The sequence below is a fragment of the Dasypus novemcinctus genome, chromosome 7, assembly GCF_030445035.2.
Source record: "Dasypus novemcinctus isolate mDasNov1 chromosome 7, mDasNov1.1.hap2, whole genome shotgun sequence".
Taxonomy (NCBI): domain Eukaryota; kingdom Metazoa; phylum Chordata; class Mammalia; order Cingulata; family Dasypodidae; genus Dasypus; species Dasypus novemcinctus.
This window is the reverse complement of record NC_080679.1, coordinates 15,498,994-15,520,728: the sequence shown is the minus strand read 5'-3', so window position 1 is coordinate 15,520,728 and position 21,735 is coordinate 15,498,994. Positions and strand designations below refer to the sequence as shown.

General features: G+C 35.5%; 1 protein-coding gene across 13 annotated transcripts in view; it reads right to left on the bottom strand.

The window, feature by feature from the left end:
* Positions 1–21,735, bottom strand: part of SPHKAP (SPHK1 interactor, AKAP domain containing) — a 175,614-nt gene that overhangs the window by 94,978 nt on the left and 58,901 nt on the right. For 10 of the 13 annotated variants that reach the window (XM_004453852.3, XM_004453855.3, XM_004453853.3 and 7 more), the window contains one exon: positions 13,082–13,189. In XM_004453852.3, coding sequence (XP_004453909.2) covers positions 13,082–13,189 — 108 coding nt within the window. Of the gene's footprint in view, positions 1–12,349; positions 12,493–13,081; positions 13,190–21,735 lie in introns of those variants that run through there. The other 3 variants (XM_071216090.1, XM_071216092.1, XM_071216091.1) reach the window with 1 other exon arrangement.

Sequence of the window (21,735 nt, the reverse complement as noted above, 5' to 3'; positions counted from 1 at the left end):
CAAAGATACAGATAAGTTGGAAGTAACATGACAAAATATAAAATATAAAAGTTTTGAAATCATGAAAATATGTTGTCTGTTCAAAATGGAGTGAAATTGGAAGCTAATGACAAAAATGAACTTGGGAAATACTCAAGTATGTTGGAAATTATACAACACAGAGCTAAATAACCAATGGGTCAAAAGAAATCACAAGGGAAATTTAAAAAAATTTGAGGTGAATAAAAATGAAGAGACATACTAAAAGTTAAGGAGTGCAGTTAAAGCAGTATTAAGCAAGAAATTTATAGCTCTAAATAGCTACATTCAAAAGGAAGAAAGATTTCAAATCAACAATATAACTTTCCACCTTAATAACTATGAATTGGAGCAGAAATTAATGAAAGAGAGAAGAGAAAATCAATAGAGAAAAATCAATCAATCCAAAAGATGGTTCTTTGAAAAGAACAACAAAACTGACTACTCTTTAGCTGGACTCATCCAGAAAATAGAGAGAAGACACAAATTATGAACTGGAAGAGGGAATATTACTACTGCTTAACAAAAATAAAATGAGTTATTAATGAATACTGTGAAAAACTGTATGCCAACAAATTAGATACCTTAGATGAAATGAACTAATTCCCTGAAAGGTGTAAACTACCAAACTTATTCTAGAAGAAATAAAAAACTTCAATAGACGTATAGCAAGTAAAGACATTGAATGAGTAATCAAAACACTTTACACAAAGAAAAGGCCAGCACCAGAGGGTTTCTCTGGTTAATTTTAGTAAACATTTAAAGAATGAATACCAATTCTTCATAAACTCTTTCCAAAAAATTAGAAGAGTAGGGAACACTTCAAACTCATTCTATGAGGCCAGTATATCTTGATACCAAAACCAGATAAAGATATCAGAGATGAATATCCTTTATGAATATAGATACAAAAATCCTCAACAAAATCCTAGGAAATCTAATCCAACTACATATAAAAAGGATTATACACCATGACTAAGTGGGATTTTTTTTCTCGGCAATGCAAGTTTGGCTTAACAATTGAAAAGTAATTAATGTAATGCACTCTACCAATATGATAAAGGACAAAAACTGCCCAACCATCACAATAGAGTCAGAAAAATCATTTGACCAAATCCAATATTCCTTCATGATAAAACCCTCAACAAACAAGAAATAGAAGGAAACTTTCTCAGCTTAAAAAAAAGACAACTACAAAAGTCCCATATCAAATATCATACTTAACAGTGAAAGACTGAATGCTTTCCCCCTATCATCATGAATAAGGAAAGGATGTTCACTCTTGCCCTTTGTACTCAACATTGTGCTAGAAGTTATAGCCAGGACAATTAAGCAATAAAATAAAATAAAACACAGCCATATTGGAAAGAAAAAAGTAAAACTATCTCTATTTTCAGATCTTGTATATTGAAAATCCCAAAGAATCTAATAAAAAACTAATAAATGGTTCAACAAGGTTGTAGGATACAATATCAATATCAATTTTATATTGTTTGCTTATACAAAAGAGTTGAGCAAATAAAAAATGAAATAAATAGAGGAGAGAACACCAGATGATGTTTAATTTTGTGATTATAAAAATGTTCTAAAATGGATTGTGGTGGTACATGCACAAATATGTGAATATGCTAAGATTTATTGAATTGTACAAATTGAATGGGTGAAATTTATGGTATATGAATTACACCTCAGAAAAGCTGTTCCAAAATAATTGGCATACTTTCCAGATATGTATCATTCATTCTGTAAAAAGAAAGAAATAAGAAAGAAGGAAATGAGAGAAAGAGAAGAAAAGGAGAGCATGAAAAAGAGAGGAAGAAAGGGAGAAAGGTAGGGAGGGAAGGGGAGCAGAGGGTAAGGGGGAGGAAGGGAGGGGAGGGGAGGGAAGGTAGAAAGAAAGGAGAGAGGGAGGGAAGGAAGGAAGGAAGGAAGGAAGGAAGGAAGGAAGGAAGGAAGGAAGGAAGGAAGGAAGGAAGGAAGGAAGGAAGGAAGGAAGGAAGGAAGGAAGGAAGGAAGGAAGGAAGGAAGGAAGGAAGGAAAGAAGGAAAGAAGGAAAGAAAGAAGAAGGATGGAAAGAAGGAAGGAACAAGAGGTTGTATGAGATGGTTCAGTGATAACAGGGAGTAAAAAGGGACCAGGCTTTTGGCAGAACTTTGAGAAACTCCGCATTTAAGTGTCAGGCAAGGGGAGCAGACGTCCAGAAAGAAGATAAGGAAATAATGATCCCAGAGGCAGGAGGACAATTAGAAGTGAGAATGATGTTTTTGAATCCATGGAGAAAATAGTTTTCAGAAGCCGGGTTGGGGTTTATGAGTTTGGTTAGTTCTATTATGAGCTAAGTAATATAAGTAATGACAACACGTCAGCAGATTTGGTGGCACTTAAAGGGCAATTTCAGCAGAATGATGGGAAATGTAAGCCAGGTAGTAGAGAGAGAAAATACACTTTTTTTTTTTTTTTTTTTTTTTTAAGTTTGGTGATCAAAAGAAGGAAAGATATAAATAGCATGGTTTGACTGGGAGGTAGAGTCATGGAAAGTGTATCAATATACACTTTGCTTTGCTTTTGCTTTATAAAGCGGAGTTGTAGATTCGGAAGTCTTTATAAGGATGGAGAATTACACACAAATTTATATGAATGTAATGGTGAATATTACTTTCCTTGAGTGATGACCAATTGTCCTCTTGTAAGACAAGACAATCTTGAAGGAAGACAGTATTGAAGTAATTGGCAAGCTAGCTGTCAGTTCCAAATAAAGTAACAATTACAGGAAGTTACAGCAAGCTTCCCAGGAGTTAGTCTAAAAGAATCTGCAATTTTTCCCCTAAAATTGTCTTTAAAAAATGATGTTTAAAAGTTGAAATGACTGTTACATGAACAACAGTGGACTGAACAAGTCAGTAAGAATTTATGAGGCAGCTAGCTCTTACCAGGGTTCCTGGCTGTGGAAACAGCATGGGTGAAGGAGCACAGACATCTGAGGAATGGCAAGCATTCTAATGAAATCCGGGGAAGACTGGTGAGAGGGAGTGAAGGCTGATCAGGTTGCAAAGTCTGGAAGGGAAGTTGGGGGAGGATCTTGAATTGGATACTTCGGTGGAACTTTATCACATTTATTTTGTCTTTTGGGGTTTTCATGAGGTGAACTCTTTAATTACCAGAAAAACAGATTCAACAGATCATGAGTGAAGAGAAGAAAGGAGAATTCATGACCACTGTTCTTTTTTTCCCCCAATTTATGTATTACTTTATTTTTCAAGTCATCTGCTGAGAGTGTGGTAGAATAGGAATGTGTTGAATCTTTGTGGAGAGTGGTAAAGTTTGGATAAACCAATTCTGAGAAGGAGAAAGAAAGTCCTTCCTGGTAACGCATTTGCTCTTATAGAGTTTTTGTACTAGGAATTATTTGAGGGGTTGCCTAGTGTCAGGGATCCTAAATTCAAACGCAAATAGAAGCTGATAGGTAACAAGAATGAGGCTAGGGGTAGGTATTAGATGAAATGACAGGTGTCAGAAACTGATGTCCCATCAGCCGACTCCAGCCCACACATGTTCTGTTCTGCTTACACACGTTGAAAGAAAATTACATTATTGGCCAACATTCAAATATCAGTAGATTTCATATAGATGACCAGATTTCTGACTTCAAAACTTAGAACACCTGGCCACACAAGGCACACATTTCCATCTGGCAACAAGAGGCTGGAGTTAATATGGCTACCCTTTCTAGCTTGTGTGGGAAACTGTGGAAGGAAATAATAATCTAAGAACCAAGAATAGATCCATTATGTATAGGATTGGGGTCATTTTCTCTCACTTTGCTTTCAAATTAGCTGCTATATAATTGCATTATATTTGACAGAAGAAAGAAATTTATAAATAAACGTAGTATATTTCTGAAGAATAAACACATGGAGTTAAAACCTAGAGTATAATAGGTTGTCAGGAGATAGGAGGAGGGCTGAGAAGGAGTACTGATGCTTACTGTATGTAGAAATTTTAATTAAGTTGATTATGAAAGCATGGAAATGGCGAGAGTTGATGGTAATCCAGGATAGGGAGTAAAACTAATGCAGTTGGTTTATAAATGCGATTGTGGCTGTAAGAGTAGTCTAGGGATATAAATGTTAATTGAAAGAAAGCCAGACAAAAATCTAGGGACTGAATAACATAGTGAACCCAGAAGTGGATGAGAATGGTGATTAATAGTATAAAAACAAGAATGTCCATTTATGAACTAGTAAGAATGTGGAGGAACATGGGAAAAACACAATTAATGTAACCTATCTACTATATCAGCAGGATTACTGCAGTATTTTTGCATCAATGCCTAAGACGTACTGTGTTAATATTGGGGGGGGGGGATATGAAAAAAAATGTACACTATAGACCATAGTTAGTGGTAATAGTCAGATGACATTATCTCATAATCTGTAACAAATGTTCCACGACAATGTAGTGTGTTGGTGGAGGGGTGTTGTATGGGAATTCCACACATTTACATGATAGTTTTGTAAGTTCACAAGTTTTCTAATAAAAATACATTTTTAAAAATATAGTATATTTCAATGCTGAAATTGGTAGCCTGGGATGCTCCAGTGTGATGCAGGTAATAGATTCTGTCTGATGGTAGAGGCAATTACTGTAAATTCATTGACCTTGACCTACAGGCAGGTACCCTGAGGTAGGTTTGACTGTCTCATGGCCATTTCCTTTCAGTCCTTACTTCTGGTGCATATGGCCTTTGATGAGGGCAACTAGTAGACTGGAATCATTTAGGAGAAGTGGAGACAGCATTTTCTTTCTTTGCCCATGAAAGGGTGGATCAGGGTAAGACACATGGACAGGGGATGCCTCAGGGTAACTAGAGGCTAACAATTGAAAACCTTTAGAGCAGTAATTCCCATTTTTGGCTATTGGCAGCTAGTGGGCGAGGGATGCTGCTAAACATTCTGCAAACCATAGACCAGCCCCCCCACAACAAAGAAATATCCATCCCAGCATGTTAACGGTGGTGAGGGGGAGAGACTGCTTTAGGACAACTCACCCCTGCATGCCAGCTACAGCCAACCCAGTGACTGCTGACACAGGCAGTCTCCTTGTTGCTTATACTAAACCAAACCTGAGGCATAACTTAGCAAGGGGCAAACTTTCCTCACCTTCATTCAGCCAGTTCAGATGCTTCTGGCTAAGATACTAAATATGTCCAGATAATCCAGTTATATTCCTCCAAGTCACAGAGAATCCAGGGTGGTACTGACACTGTCACAGATGCTGTCTAAAATATAAGTGAGGGCTGTCTCTGTTCTAAATAAAGTTGATCATCCAGTATGGAAATCAGGAATTCTGCTTCTAGCACTTTCCCATTTCCTGATAAACCCCTAAAGCTAATAAATAGCCAGAATCACCATTTTTTATTTCTTCTTTTTTAAAAAATATACTTGAGATTCTAAGTTGTAAAAAACAGACAAAAAAAACCTAGCTAATTTTTATGGGATTTTAGAAGAACTGATTAAGAAGGACATGTTAATCCAAACAAATACTTCTACTAAAAAACAGAAAATTATGTAGTCAATATCCTTGAAGTTTAAAGGAATTCTAATGAGAAATATGATTCATTGTTGTGGGTTTTCTTGATTGATAAGTTTTCTACTCAGAGTAAAATTGTTATAATAGCAGGGATTATATGAAATTTGAAATTCAAAGCTATTTGGATATTTTAATAATGTATTATTCTGTCAAGTGAATTTTAAAGAAACCATAAGACATGTTATGAACACTCAGGTTTTAAACATACCCGGCATTTTCAGTGGCAAAGCTGTCAAGATACAGAAAATATTTCACTATATATTTGAAGCTCAGGCTTACATACTAAAATAATCTCTTGCTACTCTTATATCCCTGAGCAATAAAGATCATTGACAGAACTTACCAGAATGCCCCAGAGCTCAGACCCCACCTCCCTTTTCTCCCTGGCTTGGTTCATCTCCTCTCTCCCCTGTGCTTTGAATCCCATGTCCACTGCAGTGACCTTCAAATCTCTATATCTTGCCTTGGTCTTGCCAACACCCCACCAGTACAACTGCATACTTGATATATCTCCACTTGGATGACCAAGAGACACCCAGCAGCACTCTCCTCACATCTAACTCCAACCTCTTCCTCCATCCCTCAGTCTTCCCCGACACAGCAAATAGCAGTTTTCATCACCTAGAAGCTCAAGTCAAAAACTTAGAAATTATTCCTGATTCCTCTCTTTCTTCTTCCAACCCATAGCAAGTCTTGTTTAATTTATGCTTTGCACAATTTTGTATTCTACTTTTTTATATACAATTATATTGTAAGCATTGATTTTTCTTAAAATTTTTTTGCAAACTTGGTTTGTAAAGAATGCATAAGTCTTCATGGTATAGATGTCCAAAGTTTATTTAACCATTGAGGTACCATGGAACATGTATGTTTTTTCTAATTTTCACCATTACAGGCATTTAGTGTTATTTAAAACATACTTATACGATGCTACTACGTGCAGGCAATTTTCTAGCACTTTACAAATGTTAGCATGCTTAATACTTACAACCCTTGAAGTAAGTACTATTATTATCTCCATTTTGTGGATGAGTAAACTGAGGCTCAGAGAGGTTAAATAATTCACCCAAAGCCATACAGCTAAAAAGAAAAGGAGCTGAGTCTTAAGCCAAAACAAATTGGCTCAAAACAGCCACTGTGCTGTCCTTGGTACATCAATTTTTTATGTCACCCATATTTTACATCGGTCTTTGCATGCAACTCCGGTGATTTCTTTAGAATACATATCCAGAAGTGGATTAACAGGTATGGACATTTTAAATGTTTTCAATATTACATATCATAAAATTGTCCTCCAGAAAGGTTATATTAATTTTATCAATTTACACTCCCAATGCCAGTTATTGAGTGTCCTTACTTACATCAACATCTTGAGCAGTTTGTAGGAACAAATTGTATAATAGTTATAGTTGCATCTCTGATTAACAGAAAGGTGGGTTTCTCTTATGTATATTGGTAACTGTGAATTTCTGACATCTGACTTTTTAAAATATTTGTAAAATAAGACCAACTTTTCTATTGGAATTTTCATTTTTTTTTGTATTGATTTATGGAAACTCTTCATGTACAGAGATTAACACCCTGAATTTATCAAATATATTGCTTATATTTTAAACACACATGGTTTTAAATTTTATTTATATTATTTATTAAAACAGACATTTTGATATTGGTTTCCACCTTTGCGTCAAGTATAGTCACATAAATAACAGTATATTATGAATTTTTGAAAATCTTATCCAATTTATCTGTTTATCTAATGTTTAGATATGCATTGTAATTCCTTGAGCTAGTAAAAACAAGCCATTGATCTTAATTTTATTATATAACATTTTGCCTACAACGTATGAAATAGAATTTTAGACTCAATATTCAATGAAAATAGAATTGTAAAAAAATTCTCTGTGTGAAGATTTCAGGATCCAAGGCATTGGATCCAAGGCATCTATGGACAGGGACTCAGGCTATTCCCAAATTAAATCTGCATTGTTTGGCCACACACAAGATTTAGTTCTCAAATTATTTATCAGAAACTCCTCAGATGTATTAATACTTTTCTTGATTTTCTGTTTCTTATGTACCACCTTTATGGAGTAGAGGTATTACTAGTTTAGGTGACTGAGTCTTTTCTCCATCCAATAAAGTTGTGCTTCCCAGTGAAGTGACTTTTCCTAATTCACGAGCTGTGGAGACTTGGTAAGTTTGGTGGAAATTTAACTTGACTGAGACTCTAAAAGTTTTCCTCAGGACCCTGGGATTCCCAGCGGTGCCTCCGAAACCACTCACTGTACAGGGTGAAGTGAGGCCCTGTGGGCCAGGCGCTGGGCTTCCTGTTTCATCTCACTCCGTGCGTCCCTGCTTTTTCTGTTTCATCTGAGCTGGATATTAAGAAGCAAGCCTCTGAGGTAGTTTCTTTCAGGACCAATCTAAGAGGGAGGAGCTTACTCAAATCCCTTGAAAAATGGCAAGATGGCTAAAATAGAATTTACCAGAACTTCTCTCTTGGAGAATAGTTGTGAATGAAGTTGACAGGAATAAGCCACTGAGAGCTCCCTCTCACCTCCACCTTCTTAAGAGCTTGAACCTTGATAGCTGCTTAAATTGCCTCCTAAGGTGAGTAGATTCATTTAAATATAGAATTTCAGGTTTGCTCAAGGCTAGTTAACTTCTGCTACTAGTATTTAATTACTTACTTTTCTGCATGAGGTAGCTAGCTTCTCTCTGAAAATTGTTGAAAAAATATCTAAAGAATGCCATTGTCCAGTGGATACTGAATTAGGTGCCTGAACAAGGACTTCTACAGGTCTGGTTGAATTCTGGTTTTAAATATTTTTGCTCCTCAGTCAGTTATGTAACTGGAAAAAGGCATCGCACCTGCAACTCATTTTCAAAAAATTTCAGAAAAAATACTATATGTATATTTAGACACATCCATATACTTAGAGAAATAAAGCAAACGTACTAAAAAGTTAACATCTGGCTATCTGGGAATTCTTTGTATTCTTGCAATTTTTCTGTAAACCTTGAATTAAAGTATTAATAAGAAAGGAATTTTAAAAATTATGTTCTAAATTTGACTTTTTAAGGAAAAATCATTCAAAGTTGCTTAAAAACTTGGTATATAGCTGGACTAAGTAAAATAAAACGTTCTTTCACAGTTGTAGAATTATGTATTTCCTTGGCCATGTGAGACTACATTCTTCTACAGACCAAATTAACAACCGGGATATTTGTCTCTTTCTTAACTTTTTTTTTTTTTTAAGTTTCAGTATAGACTAGGTATGGATATATTTGGAGAAATAACATAAAATAAAAATCAGGGATCTGAATTTTGTCATTGTCGCCTCTGGCTTGCATTGGCATCAGAAACCCAGAAGAGCTACTTAATAGTTTTTGCAATGTCATGACTGGACAGTTAAAATACAACTTGACTGCTTGCCTGAAATATTTACAAATTTTAAGGTAACTGTAGCATATTTTCAAATACTGTTATTTGTCAATTAATGTGCATGTTAGAAGGAAAGTGTAATTTGTTTGAAGCCAGAAATTAGGAGTTTTAAAATGATCAGTAAGGAGAGAGCCTGACAGTAACTATGAATAGATATAACGTGAATTATTAAGGTAATTTTAATGAAGCATTAAAACAAAAGGAAAGTTTCTGAAAAACTAAATTCCAGTAGAACAGTAAAAAGCAATAACATTAAAAAGGAATTAATTGGAACCTCGTCCAGAGTGAGGAGCTGTCGGCGCCCAGTCGCTGTCTGTTAGCAGGTCTCAAGCCTTCAGAGAAGATGAGTGATAAACCAGACTTGTCTGAAGTGGAGAAGCTCGATAGGTCAAAACTGAAGAAAAAAATACTCTCCCATCAAAGGAAACTATCCAGCAGGAGAAAGAATGTGTCCAAACATCATAAAATGGGGTCTCCTCACAAGAGCAAATTTCAGCATTACCTGACTGTCTTGGTTATGAGCTTGTTAATTGTAAGTTTATGTATTAACAGGGATTTTAGGTATTCTCTTATGTCTTCTCATTCATACTCCCTGATTAAGAGGACAGGGGCAGTGAATGCTCCACTAGATTTGTTTTAAAACTTCCCATTGATGTGTGAATTCCAGATAGCTAGTGCTGTGAACAGTCTCACCACTGATGACATTTGTGTATGTCATCTTTGCACTCCCTACAGGATAATCCACTTTTAACCTTCTCCAATGGGTACTGCCAATGTTCACTAATAGTCATGGAGTTGTATGCTTTTGTAGTTTGTCACAGTTTATTTCCATTTCTAATGTAACAATAAAATACTGAATGTTTAAAAAAAGGGATTAATTGGCTTTTATTTTTTTAAAAAGGTCAAGAGAACTGAGAAATTCATTCCTACTACTTACATTAAGGAGTTTGGCTTCCAGTTCCGTTATCCCTCTCCACATTTCCCTTATTTTAAATAAGTTTCTTTTCTAAATACTTTGAAGATGGATACATGATTTTTTTTTTCTTCAGAATGGCAAATCAGAAAGAAAATAAAATGTTATAGCTTTATAGGAGAACTCCATTTAGAAAAACAAACAGAATCTTGTTACTGAATGCCGTTTAGAAAGCTTTTGAAGGCAATTCCAGAGGCCTTCTGTGCCAGCTTCCTGACTGAGGGTGCTTCTTGGTGTGTCTACCATATTTCTGCTCACTCACAGCTCATAGACCAGTATGGGGCTAAGATTCCATATTTTGGCTGTGCAATAAATGCAGTACCCTTGTGAAGATAGGACTAAAACTCCTCATATGACCCTTCAAAACAAACAGCCTTACTGATACATGTGTGCACATGCCTGATGTTTTCCAATCCAGAGATTTTTTCCCCCAGTAAAATATTTAAATGGACGTCTTGAATTCAGAAAACATTGATACTATGAAATACTTAGTTCTAAGAAACCTCAACTCTAAATACTTGGAGTTTAGTGTGATGAATAGCAAGCTAATCAAAGTTTCATATGGAAAATTTGGCTACCAATTTTGGCAACAAGTTAAGAAATGAGTTGAAGAAGCAACAATTAGTTTAGGGTAGGGATCCCAAGATTACAAAACAATAAAATGTGGAACACCAGTGGTAGAGGTTCCTCAGATTCTTTGCAATTATTTGTAAATAGATCAATGTTCAGTATGATTTTGTGAAATGAAATTTTTAAAAAAAATTTAATGAGGATATTATTTTAAAATCTAGTCCTTTGTTTTTCTTTAAATTACACTCTCATTTTCTTGCCTATATGGAAAAGTGGTTTTGAAAAGGAATTGAGTACTTTTCCCCTGACCATTTTGACCACTTCTCCTACATAGCTATTTTCTTAAGAGTTTCCTGTCATGGTCAAGCATGACAGGTTTCTGTTTCTCCTAGAGCTAATAGTTTCCCCTTAGCAATATCTGATTCTGGAGCTAGAAATATATTCCAAGCAGAAAGAGAGAGAATTTGTAAATCAAAGAAAAGTGATTACGGGATATTTGTAAGAGATTAGGGCTACTTTGTCACAGGGAAACTGAGATTTCTTTTAGGTTTAGGGTCTATGGATAATTTTTAGAGTTTGGGTCAGTTTCAATTATTATAAAATAATTTATTATTGGAGGAAAATGAGTCTATTGGAGGAAAATGAATCTTCCTATTTACCTTTCATTTGTAGATTTTTCTTTTTTTGGGAAGAAAAGGGAGAACCAAAAAGGCAAAGTGAATTAACTAATTTGCATTGCTGACAACTGACACTACAAGCTATGGACAATGAAACAGGAAAGGGAGTCATGGAGTGTTAGGAACCAACTGGGATTGGTTGGTGATGGGAGGAGAGTTTTCTTACATATATGAAGATCCAAAGGTAATCCTTAAATACAATTTAAATATTAGCATGTCTAATCATAGATTTCCATTTTTTAGTGCATAGTTTTTTCTTTTTTTGAGGTGTTGTGGGTTTACAGAACCACCATGCATAAAATACAGGATTCCCATATGCCAGACTATTATTATTAACACCTAACATTGGTATGGAACTCTGTTACAATTGATGAAATCACGTTTTTGGAATTGTACTATTATCTATTGTCCATGCTTTAACTTAGGGTTCACTGTTTGTGTAGTGTAGTTCCATGGATTTTTTTCAAAAAGAAAAATCAAACCCCCAAAACATAAAATTGAGAGAAGACCTCTTTGTCTGTCATTGCACATTTTTTAATGCTGTATCTTCCGAGTCTTCTCCAAATGGTAGACTGTAATAAAAGAGCTGTTTGGATGACAGACTTGATGGCAGTGCAGCTGCTGATAGCAATACACTTCCATTTCTCTCACTTTTACAATTTATAGCTGTGTAATTAGAGATCTGTATCATCAAATCCCTGAATTTTCCAACTCATCTAAGAGTTGAAGGGTTGTAAAGAAAGTATCACTATTATTTGCCAAGTAATCCTTTTGTTTTCCCCCCAAATGTTTAGCCAGCGACTAGTTCTTTAGACAAGCAATCAAAAGTATAAAAAGTAGCAGCATAACCACAATCATTTGCCTAAATAAAGAGATTAAATTAAATCTCTTGAAAGGCCCATACAGTCCTTGCAGTAGGAGACTATGCAGTGGGAGACTGAAATGTTTTACATCCTCTGTATGCCAATTCCATCCGGTTCTGCTCTTTATATAAAAAAATCTTCCCCTTCCCATTTTCAGCCTCTGGAGGTTTTTTTCTCTTTTAAGAGAAATGATGGAAGGCATGCAACTTACTTCCAGGAATAACTCAGAGATGATGCTCTCAATTTAATCATGAGAATGACAGTTCTCTCCTCTTTGGAAACATTCTCCCCATTTTCTGTAACCATGACCTCATAAGAGCTAGGAGGCTTCAATTAAAATGAAAACATATGGCTCTGTAGAACATATAGGAAGGAGCATATTTCACACAAACAATATGTACCCATCTTCTAAACCATACTGATTACATTTCTTATCTTTAAGATAGCTCATATCTTGAAAATGAAGGGTTTGCATGTAAAGCTCAGTTTCAATGTATTAAAGTACATGCCTGTATGTTTCTTAGGTTGAAAGATTTTCAAATAATGATCATAACTTAAGAGAATAGTTGAAAACATTTTTTACACAATTTCCAAGTTGGAATATCTACTAACAGGGATTATAAAATACATAGAAAGGAATCTAAGAAAGCTATAGAATGGTCTTTCATTTCTCATCATACAATTCTATTTCAGAATCTTTTTCTTAGCGATTTTGAAAACAAAAGCATTTTATTCCTTTGCAGGAAATTGTTCAGATTAATTTACACGTTGAAATCAGCACATAGAGACATTAGCTCTGTGTCTTATTTTATTTTGTACTTTCAAAAGGACACTCTTCCAATCTTGTATTTAATGAATTATAAAACTTCTGTCTTAAAACCACTGGCAAACCTGCACTTTTCCCTGCTTTATCAGACAATATTCCCGAGTCTTGTGTACTTACAGAAGCACAATTTTCAGACTTGTCTTCCACAAAACCAATCTGGCAGGGTGTCCTCTGATTCTGCAACCAGTAATCTGTGGACTCTAGCAGACTATTGCTGCGAAGAACCTGGGGGAACCGAAAAACCCTTTTCAGTGCTTTTTGTCCACGTTTTCTATTTAAACACATAGACTCTCTTCTGCTCTTCTGAAGAACCTGTGTTTTCTCTTCCTCAGAGTATCTGGGTATTAGGAAAAATTTGCAACAAAATGACACCACTAGAACATGTAAAATATTCCACCAGGAATTGGCTTTAGATGAGCCCACTGATGTTAACCCTGATGTTTCTTCTCTTATCAAATCCAACAACTAGAAACTTCAATATCTGTGGACTTCTGCATAATCTTCAATCAATTGGCAATGGGATCAAACTCCATTTCAGGGAAAGTATACTTTCATACTTATAAATATTTTTAATTTTAAAAATAATGTAGTGTTTTTCCTTTCAGTTCAAACTGCTACTGAAATTATGATTCTTAAACTCTTAATTAGTGTGAAACACAGTAATTTTTCAGGTATAACTCTTTTGGAACATCTACTCTACTATGTTAAGTTTTTAAATTATTAGGACTAAAAGTGCATGAGAGTAACCATTTTCATGTTGTAGGATAAAGCAAAAAGAATTTGCATACATGAATTAACAAAACCAAATATTATTTACAAATGCTTAAATGTTTTATTTCTGGGTTTGGATTTTTTTTTTTAATGTACTGAGTGGGAGGGGGATTAAACCTGGGACCTTGTATACATAGGAAGCTGGCGCTCAATGAGTGAGTCATGTTCCCCCAAGCTGGCTTTTCTATTTGTTGTGTTTGGTTGTTTGTTTTACGAGGTGCTGGGAACCAAATCCAGAACCTTCCATGTGGGAAGCAGGCACTCAACAGCTTGAGTTACAGCCATTCCCTGGGTTTGGGTTTTAAACCAAGAAAGAAAAATCATATTTCTGAGACACACTGTGAAGATACAATCTCATAAATAACCAAACGCCTGCATTTCTAATGTTAAAAATTACCCAAATACTTTATGAATTTTCTCATCTTATATAACATTTCCAAGGCTCTCATGGTATCCTCTATTCTTTTTGAGTACATGACTACTCAAAATATTTGACTAGTACCCTCACTTAAGAAACATAACAGATTTAATCAGTTTGGTTAATGACACAAAAAATAGAATGTCACAGATTCCCATGCCACTGACAACAACCGAAGTGGACAAAGAAGATGCAGCAAAATAGGCACAGAGAACAGACAACCGGGGCCGGTGGGGGGGGGGGGGCGGGGAAGGGGAGAGAAAAAAAAAATAGAATGGCACTTCAATAATAGTTCACGTATATTCAATTTTACAACAAAGAATTATTTTATTCAAGGCTCAAAATAATTAAATTTTATCTCTGAAAAGTGAGTTAATCAAATATAATTCTGATACTTTTCAATAACCTATTTCGTTTAGCTGTGAGATATTATTTTCATCTTTTTCTTTACATTTTAAAACATTATCTAGAGATGACAATTTTCCATCATTCTTTTCCAGAACACTACAAAGCGACACTTTGTGAATGAACAGTGAAAGAAATGACAATCTTGGGTTATTATTGCAGACTATGGTTGATTTTGGAAGTTCTCATTTCTCTAAAAAATTTTACCTAAAGTATGATTCCTAAAGTGTGGCCTCAGATCCCTGAGAGTTCCTGAGATCATTCAGGGCATCCAGTGGTCCAACTATTTTCTAATAATTCTAGGAAGTTACTTGCCTTTTCACTCTCATTCTCACATGCATGTACAATGGGACTTTGCAGATGCTACATGATATGTGTCAGCATAACGGAGTGAATACAGGAGCAGATGGGAGAGTCAAAATGTCTTCTTCTAAACCAGGCATCAAAGAAATTTGCAAAAATGTAAAATGATATCACTCTTCTCATTAATGCACCTTATTTTGTTTTAGAAAATATATTTTTCATAAAAATGTTATTTATGTTAAGATGTAATACATTTATTCTATTTAAAAATCAGTCAAATTAATTAATTTGTAATGTGGAAAATATGATACATATAACCCACATAAACACTAACTTCATTAGGTTACCCAATAATTATTTTTGAGTGCAAAGGAATTTTGATTTTTTAAAAATATTGAGAACCACTGATCTAGAGTAACATATATGTAAAGCAGAATAAGACTCAAAGTCCACCTTGCCCGCTGTCATTGAATTTTCTTTGCAGAGTAGAATAGAGTTTAAGAGCAGGGATGTTAGCAGGGTAACTGAGTTGAAATCTTGACTTAGTCATTAATAGCAAGATGACGTGGGGACAAAAGTCAAACTCTGGGTCTCAGTTTCCATACCTGTAAAATGGCGGTGATAATAACCCACCTCATGGGGTCGTTGGGTATTCAATGAGATGGTACAGGTGAAAGACCAAGTCATCTGACAACATGCTATTCTCACAGTAAATGGCTTCCATTATTATTATTTGAAACCAATTGCAAAGGACAAGAGATAACTGGAGGCTTGGAGTTAGTGGACTGAAAGCATTTCAGATGGATTGGGACAAATTTCCTTAGCAACTATTCCACTCTAAGGTATAATTTTAGTTTTGCCTCTCAAAGTATTAATAGTTACAGCTCCCATTTTTCAATGTGCTGGGAATTGTGCTAAAATTTCATATACAAATTTTTTTTACTGTTTTTATTTCATTCTTATTACAGTACTGTAAAGAAGGGATTATATTAAAGATAAAGATCTTTACAGAAACTACATTTTGAAAATGAAGACTTTGAGGCTCAGAGAAATTTAGGTTTCTGCCACAAGTTGCCCAGGGCCAGACTTTGTCCTGAAGATGCCAAGGCCTGTGTGCAAAATCATTCAGCAGTACTGACTGCCATATGCTTACAAATGGGTCTGAGTTTGGGGTGTGCTTATGAAAAATTACATGCATCTAATTTTTGTAAACAAAGCTACACTTTCTTACAGATTTCCATTTTAAAGTTGGTTTAACGACAAATTCTGAGGTGTTATTTCTCTTTAAGGAAAATAAAATTTATGTGAGGTAAATTATCATAATTTAATCTACTTGGTAAGAAATTTCAGTCTTTCAGTTTCTCAAAGGAAAGCATGCTTTACATCTATTTGAGTTAATAGTAGACCAAATCAATGTCTTTATGCTTCTTCTCTTTGCCGTGCTTTGCTCCTTAAAATTTGGAGCACCCATCAGTCACACAAAGCACTCATTGATTATGTATCATAGGAATATCAGAGAGTTAAAATGCACTCATGAAATGAGCACACTGTTCAATAAAACTTAGCAATGTGTTTTAAATAATCCTCTGAGTTAAATTACTTCTTAGCCATTCCAAAGCTCACGCCTTAAAAATTAGGTCCCTGGACCTATTCTATATCCTAACATAGGCAGGACACACAGTATAATGGCTGCAACAAGATATGCCAACAGAGACAAGCAACTGTCACTTATCAGAGCATGTGAATTATTCTTGCTCCTAAGATCAGCCTTAGGAGGGGGAGAGAGTTGGTCACAATTCACTTGAGCCTTTTGGAAAAGTGATGGCCTGAGTTGGCACATTTATTGAGTATAACACGGAGAAGCAGAGGTGATGGCATCAAAAAGCATCATCCTGACACCTCACAGTGAGAGAATCCCACAGCTGCAAGAAAAGGCTAATGATGAAGCAGATTGAGAAAAGAGATGATTATTACACAGGGAAATGAGCTCAGAAAGATTAATCTGTCAAGTCTACTAATTAGTGTGTCAAGTAAACTAATATAATTTGCATCATATTCTGAAAATTAATATTAACTAAAAATATATAAGACCTTTCTCTGTCTTATCACAGGAATGAAGAAAAGTTCAGAAGGTTTATGAACCTACTCACTCAATGAGAAAAGCTGAGTGTCTTCCTTCTGCTTTAAAAAGTAGAAATGGCAGAGTAAAGAAGTGGAAGAAAAAAATGAAAATCTTTCAATGTTTAAAAAGAAATATTTTGAAGAGGGTTTGGTGAGAATATTCGTTCATTTGGTAGCATTAAATTTTAATTCTATTCATCATAATTAAAAAACAGCTCATCTTATTACATCAATAATTAAATTTTTAAAGGTTTTCCCATAAATTTCATTAATACTTAGAAATTATGAATTATAAAATGCCCATATTCTTTAATTGTTGACCAAGTATTACTACATTTACTGAGAACTTTCTGGGCTAAGTCAGTAGCATACTGCACTAAACTACACTTATGAGATAGAATTTATGAATAATATATGTGAAGTGCTTAAGACAGTGTAGGGCACATAGTAAGTACTCAGTAAACATTAGTGACCATAAAAATTATCATTCTCTTTGCCCAGGCTTAGCGGGGTTAATAATTGGCCTAGTTAGTGTTGAACTGAGTCAGGCGATTTGCCCCCAGATGAGTTCCTACTCAAGCAGTGCTTCATGCTAGTTGGTGAAATTAAACAATTTCTCAGCTTCAGGTTCTACTGAATCCCTCTGTCTATGTCTGCATCCATCTCTCTCTCTGGGCCTTGGGCTGGGTAGTCAAGAGGCTTGGGTTCCCACCTCACTCTACCGTTAGCATTGTTTCTCTGACTTATGGTCAAGTCACCCATTGGCTCCCAGCCTCGGTCTGCTCTTTGTAAACAATTAAACCAAGGGACCCAAAGGTCCCTTCTACACAGAAAAGCACGTGGTTCTCCCCCTCCCTCCTGGCCTTTCCCTTTCCAAAACACGTTAAGACCCAAAGAAGAGAGGAGAATAAAAACTCAGGCTTCAGTAAACCACTTAGCATCGTAAATTGAGCAATTTTAATCTGTGAAAAGCTTTTAGTTCAATGACTTTGGACAAACCCTTAGAAAAAGAGGAGTGCTTGAAGGAAGAATACATGCTTGAGAATGTAATGATTTGAAACTTTATGAATATAATCTCCCCACTGAGAGAGTCATTTTATGAGGAGGGTAAGAGAAACACTCACCAGGCTCTCTATGGCACATTTATTTATCTGCTATTTTTAGTTGTGGGCTCACTTATTTTACATGAAGAGCTAATAATGAACGTGCTGTGCATTCACAAGTTTGGAATAATGGCAGCTTTTCTCTTAAAAATGTATGAATGTCATAAAACAATGAAGAAAGACCCTCTGTTCCATATTAGAGTTACTTCCCTGTTCATATAAAGCTGAGTGGCAAAACTTTCATATTGATATGGGAAGGGAAGGAAGAGACAGGCTCGGTAATCTGGACGCAGCCCCAAATGCTCCTGAGCAATGTCTTAAATTAAAAAATAAATGTGGTTTACTTTGGGAGGTATAGTGACATTAGTCACAGAGGTGTGGAGGCAGAACTGAAATGGAGTCATATCTCCATCACTTGTACTAACTGAGAGAATTTGGGCAAGTCATTTAACTTCTGTTGAGATTTTGTTTTTCGATCCTGGAAGTCAACTTCAGAAGGCTTCTACAAGGAGTAGATTTAAAAAGTCTGTAAACTTCTTATCTCTTAACAGAGTAAGCATCTGATACATGACAGCTATTGCTATCAGAATTTGGTAAAACTTAGACAATATGTTTTTTTCATGTTAATGTTCCCTTGACCTTTTCACGGCCTTTGACAATTTCTCTTCCTTTATTATTTGTGATGTTTCCTTCTTATTATTTTACTCACTCTATATCTGTAGTCTCTTCCTTCAGCCAACAAATGTTCATTGAACTCTTTCTACATTGTACACTGGAGATATTAAGATGAATAAAAATGACCACTGCTTCTCTTGGAAATTAAAATCTAAGAGAAAAAGAACAAGCACCCAAAGGACCATGATAAAGGAAAGCAGGTGCTTTGATCAAAAGCAACCTGGGTCAGATAGCACAGGGATGGGTCATTCACCACTTCTACCTGGAGGGAAGGGATGGCAGTGGAAGCTTCGCTTGAACAGAGTGTTGAGGATGAACCTGAGTTGCCTGGGGGTGTTGGGAAGACAGGGAGGATGTGTCTCCTTTTAAACTATTTTTTTCCTTTTCCAATGCCCTAAATGTGAGTATTCCTTGAGTTTAGTCCTCAACATGTTGCTCTTTTCACTCCCTTCAATCATTTTCCTAATGCTAAGGGCATTAATTACCATCTCGAGAAACCACAGATCTGTCTTTGGCTTTGATCTTTCTCTAGAGCTTGTTTTTTCACATTTCTAATTGTTAGTTATTACCCTTGGATCTTCTGCTGTCACCTGGGATCCTTCATGGCTAAATATAAACTTCCTCCTTACCCAATTTGTCAATAAAGACACCTGACTCCTTAACTTCTCTATTTGCAGTTATTGGCACAATGACTTTCCAGTTACTATGGCTTGAAAATTCTGTGCCATCTGGGACACCTCTTCACTCATTTCTAGTCTTTTATTTTGCTCACCAAAGTTTAATCTTTTCCTGCATTCACTTAACATGCACAAGTTAAGTATATACTATGGATGAGTTTCTGGGTAACAATACAAGAGTGAGTAATACAGAAATTATCTCTACATGTGTGGAGCTCAAAATGTGGCCTGGGATCCAAACAGTATATAAAGGAGCATCGAAATACACATTTAATTACAAATTGTAGTATGAATCATGAAGAAATTCAACATGCTGCAGTGTAAGACTATAAAAGGATAGGAATGGTGCTTGGGCAGGGAAGTCAGGAAAGGCTAAGCACCCACAGGGACCCTAACAATTCATGTTGTAATTGTTCTCTCTCTTTTTTCAACCCTTTCATCCCTTACCACTTGAATCCATCTAAGAACACAAGCTTTGAAGACAACCCTGGTTTCAAATTCAATTTTCCCATTAAACTGTCCAGTCTTAGGCAAGTCACTTAATCCTTTGAGACTCAGTATCTCCATCTATAAAATGAGAGTGTTATTACTATTCACAATGAATAATTTTATGCACTTTAGAAATAATGAATGTGCATAATATCAGATTAGTATAGATGTTAACAAACAGCTATTATTATCATGAGTATTATTATTATTAAGGATGTTATATAATTCTCAATCAGGGAGCCCCAAATTTTATAAGCGTATTGCTAGTCTATAGCCTTGCATTTAAAACAGACACTGATTCAGCTGAGCTGAATCCTGACTAATAATTCCTTATTTCATTAATGAATATTCATTAAGCTCCTACATTTAAGATAATACACTCTGCCCAATTTAGGTGCTCTCTGGACTTTGTTCCAACTAGTCCCTTAACACACCCTCTACTCTAATCCATCTGGTTTACTAAATCGTCCCACATCTTATTCTTTACAATGCACATGCTTCTGCTCAGATCATTCCATCTGCCCAGACTGTCCCCTTTACAATGATGTACTTCTTCAATCTTCAAGAGCTTCCTGAAATGGAGTCCCTCAAATATCAAATTTTTCTGTCTTTTGTGAAATCTTTGTGATGAAAACATTAATTTGATCTACTTTGTATTTAGAATATGTGTATGTCATTTTCTTCTCATTGGATATTAGTGTTTTAGCTTCCTGGCTGCTAAAACAAATACCATACAGTGGGTTGGCTTAAACAATGGGAATTTATTGGCTCATGGATTTGAGGCTAGTGGAAGTCCGAAATCAAAGCATCAGCAAGACAGTGCTTTCTCCCAGGAAAGAATGGAGATCTGGGGCTGGCTGCCAGCAATCTTTGGTCCTTGGCTTTTCCCTCAGAGGGCAATGTGCATGATGGCATTTTCGACTTCCTCTTCTGGATTACTTTGACTTCCAGCTTCTGGCTGCTCTCTATGGCTTCTCTCTCTGTGTCCATTTCCTTCGCTTACAAGGACTTTGTTCATACTGAATTTAGGTGCACCATCATTCAGTTTAGGCACACCTTATCTGGTAACATCTTCAAAGGTCCTGTTTACAAATTGGTTCCTACCCACAAGACCAGAGGTTGGGACATGAACATGCCTTTTTGGGGAATATGATTCAATCCCCAAGAGTTGATACGAGTATTATATGAGTATATGAGGATCTTAATTAATTTATTTCCCACATTTTTCGCTAAGCATACAGTTGGTAGTGAGCAACTGTTTGTTGTTTGACACCAAAGCCTCTTATACTTAATTTAGTATAGAGCTGTTATATTTTTCTTTCCAAACATGACTGCATTTCAGGAAGAAAATAAATTTGGATATGGTTATCATGTGATTTATTCAATATGAAGGAAATTTAAATGTTAAATCTATGTACAATATTTTATTTTATATTTCTGCATGGTTTATTTCTCTCAATGACTGTTTAAAGGCCATAAATATTTTAATATTGAGACACGCCCCCATTTTCTTGTCCTACACAGTCAAAATATTATCACATTTCATTCACTTATAAGTGTAAACATAAAGATATGAAGCAGCCTTGAAGCTTTTAAGAGAGTGAAATTTCACACATAAAATGCAGTGTTTGCTTAATGTATGTATTGCGATTAATGACTAAATGCTGCTTAAAATTAAGTGGATAATATCATCAAAACAAGGACATCACTCCACTTCAAAACAAGCTTTATCCTTTCCCTCACACAGGTGGGACTCAGAGAAGTTAAAATGTTTGGAATTTTGAGACATTGATGCCCTCAGATGTCTGG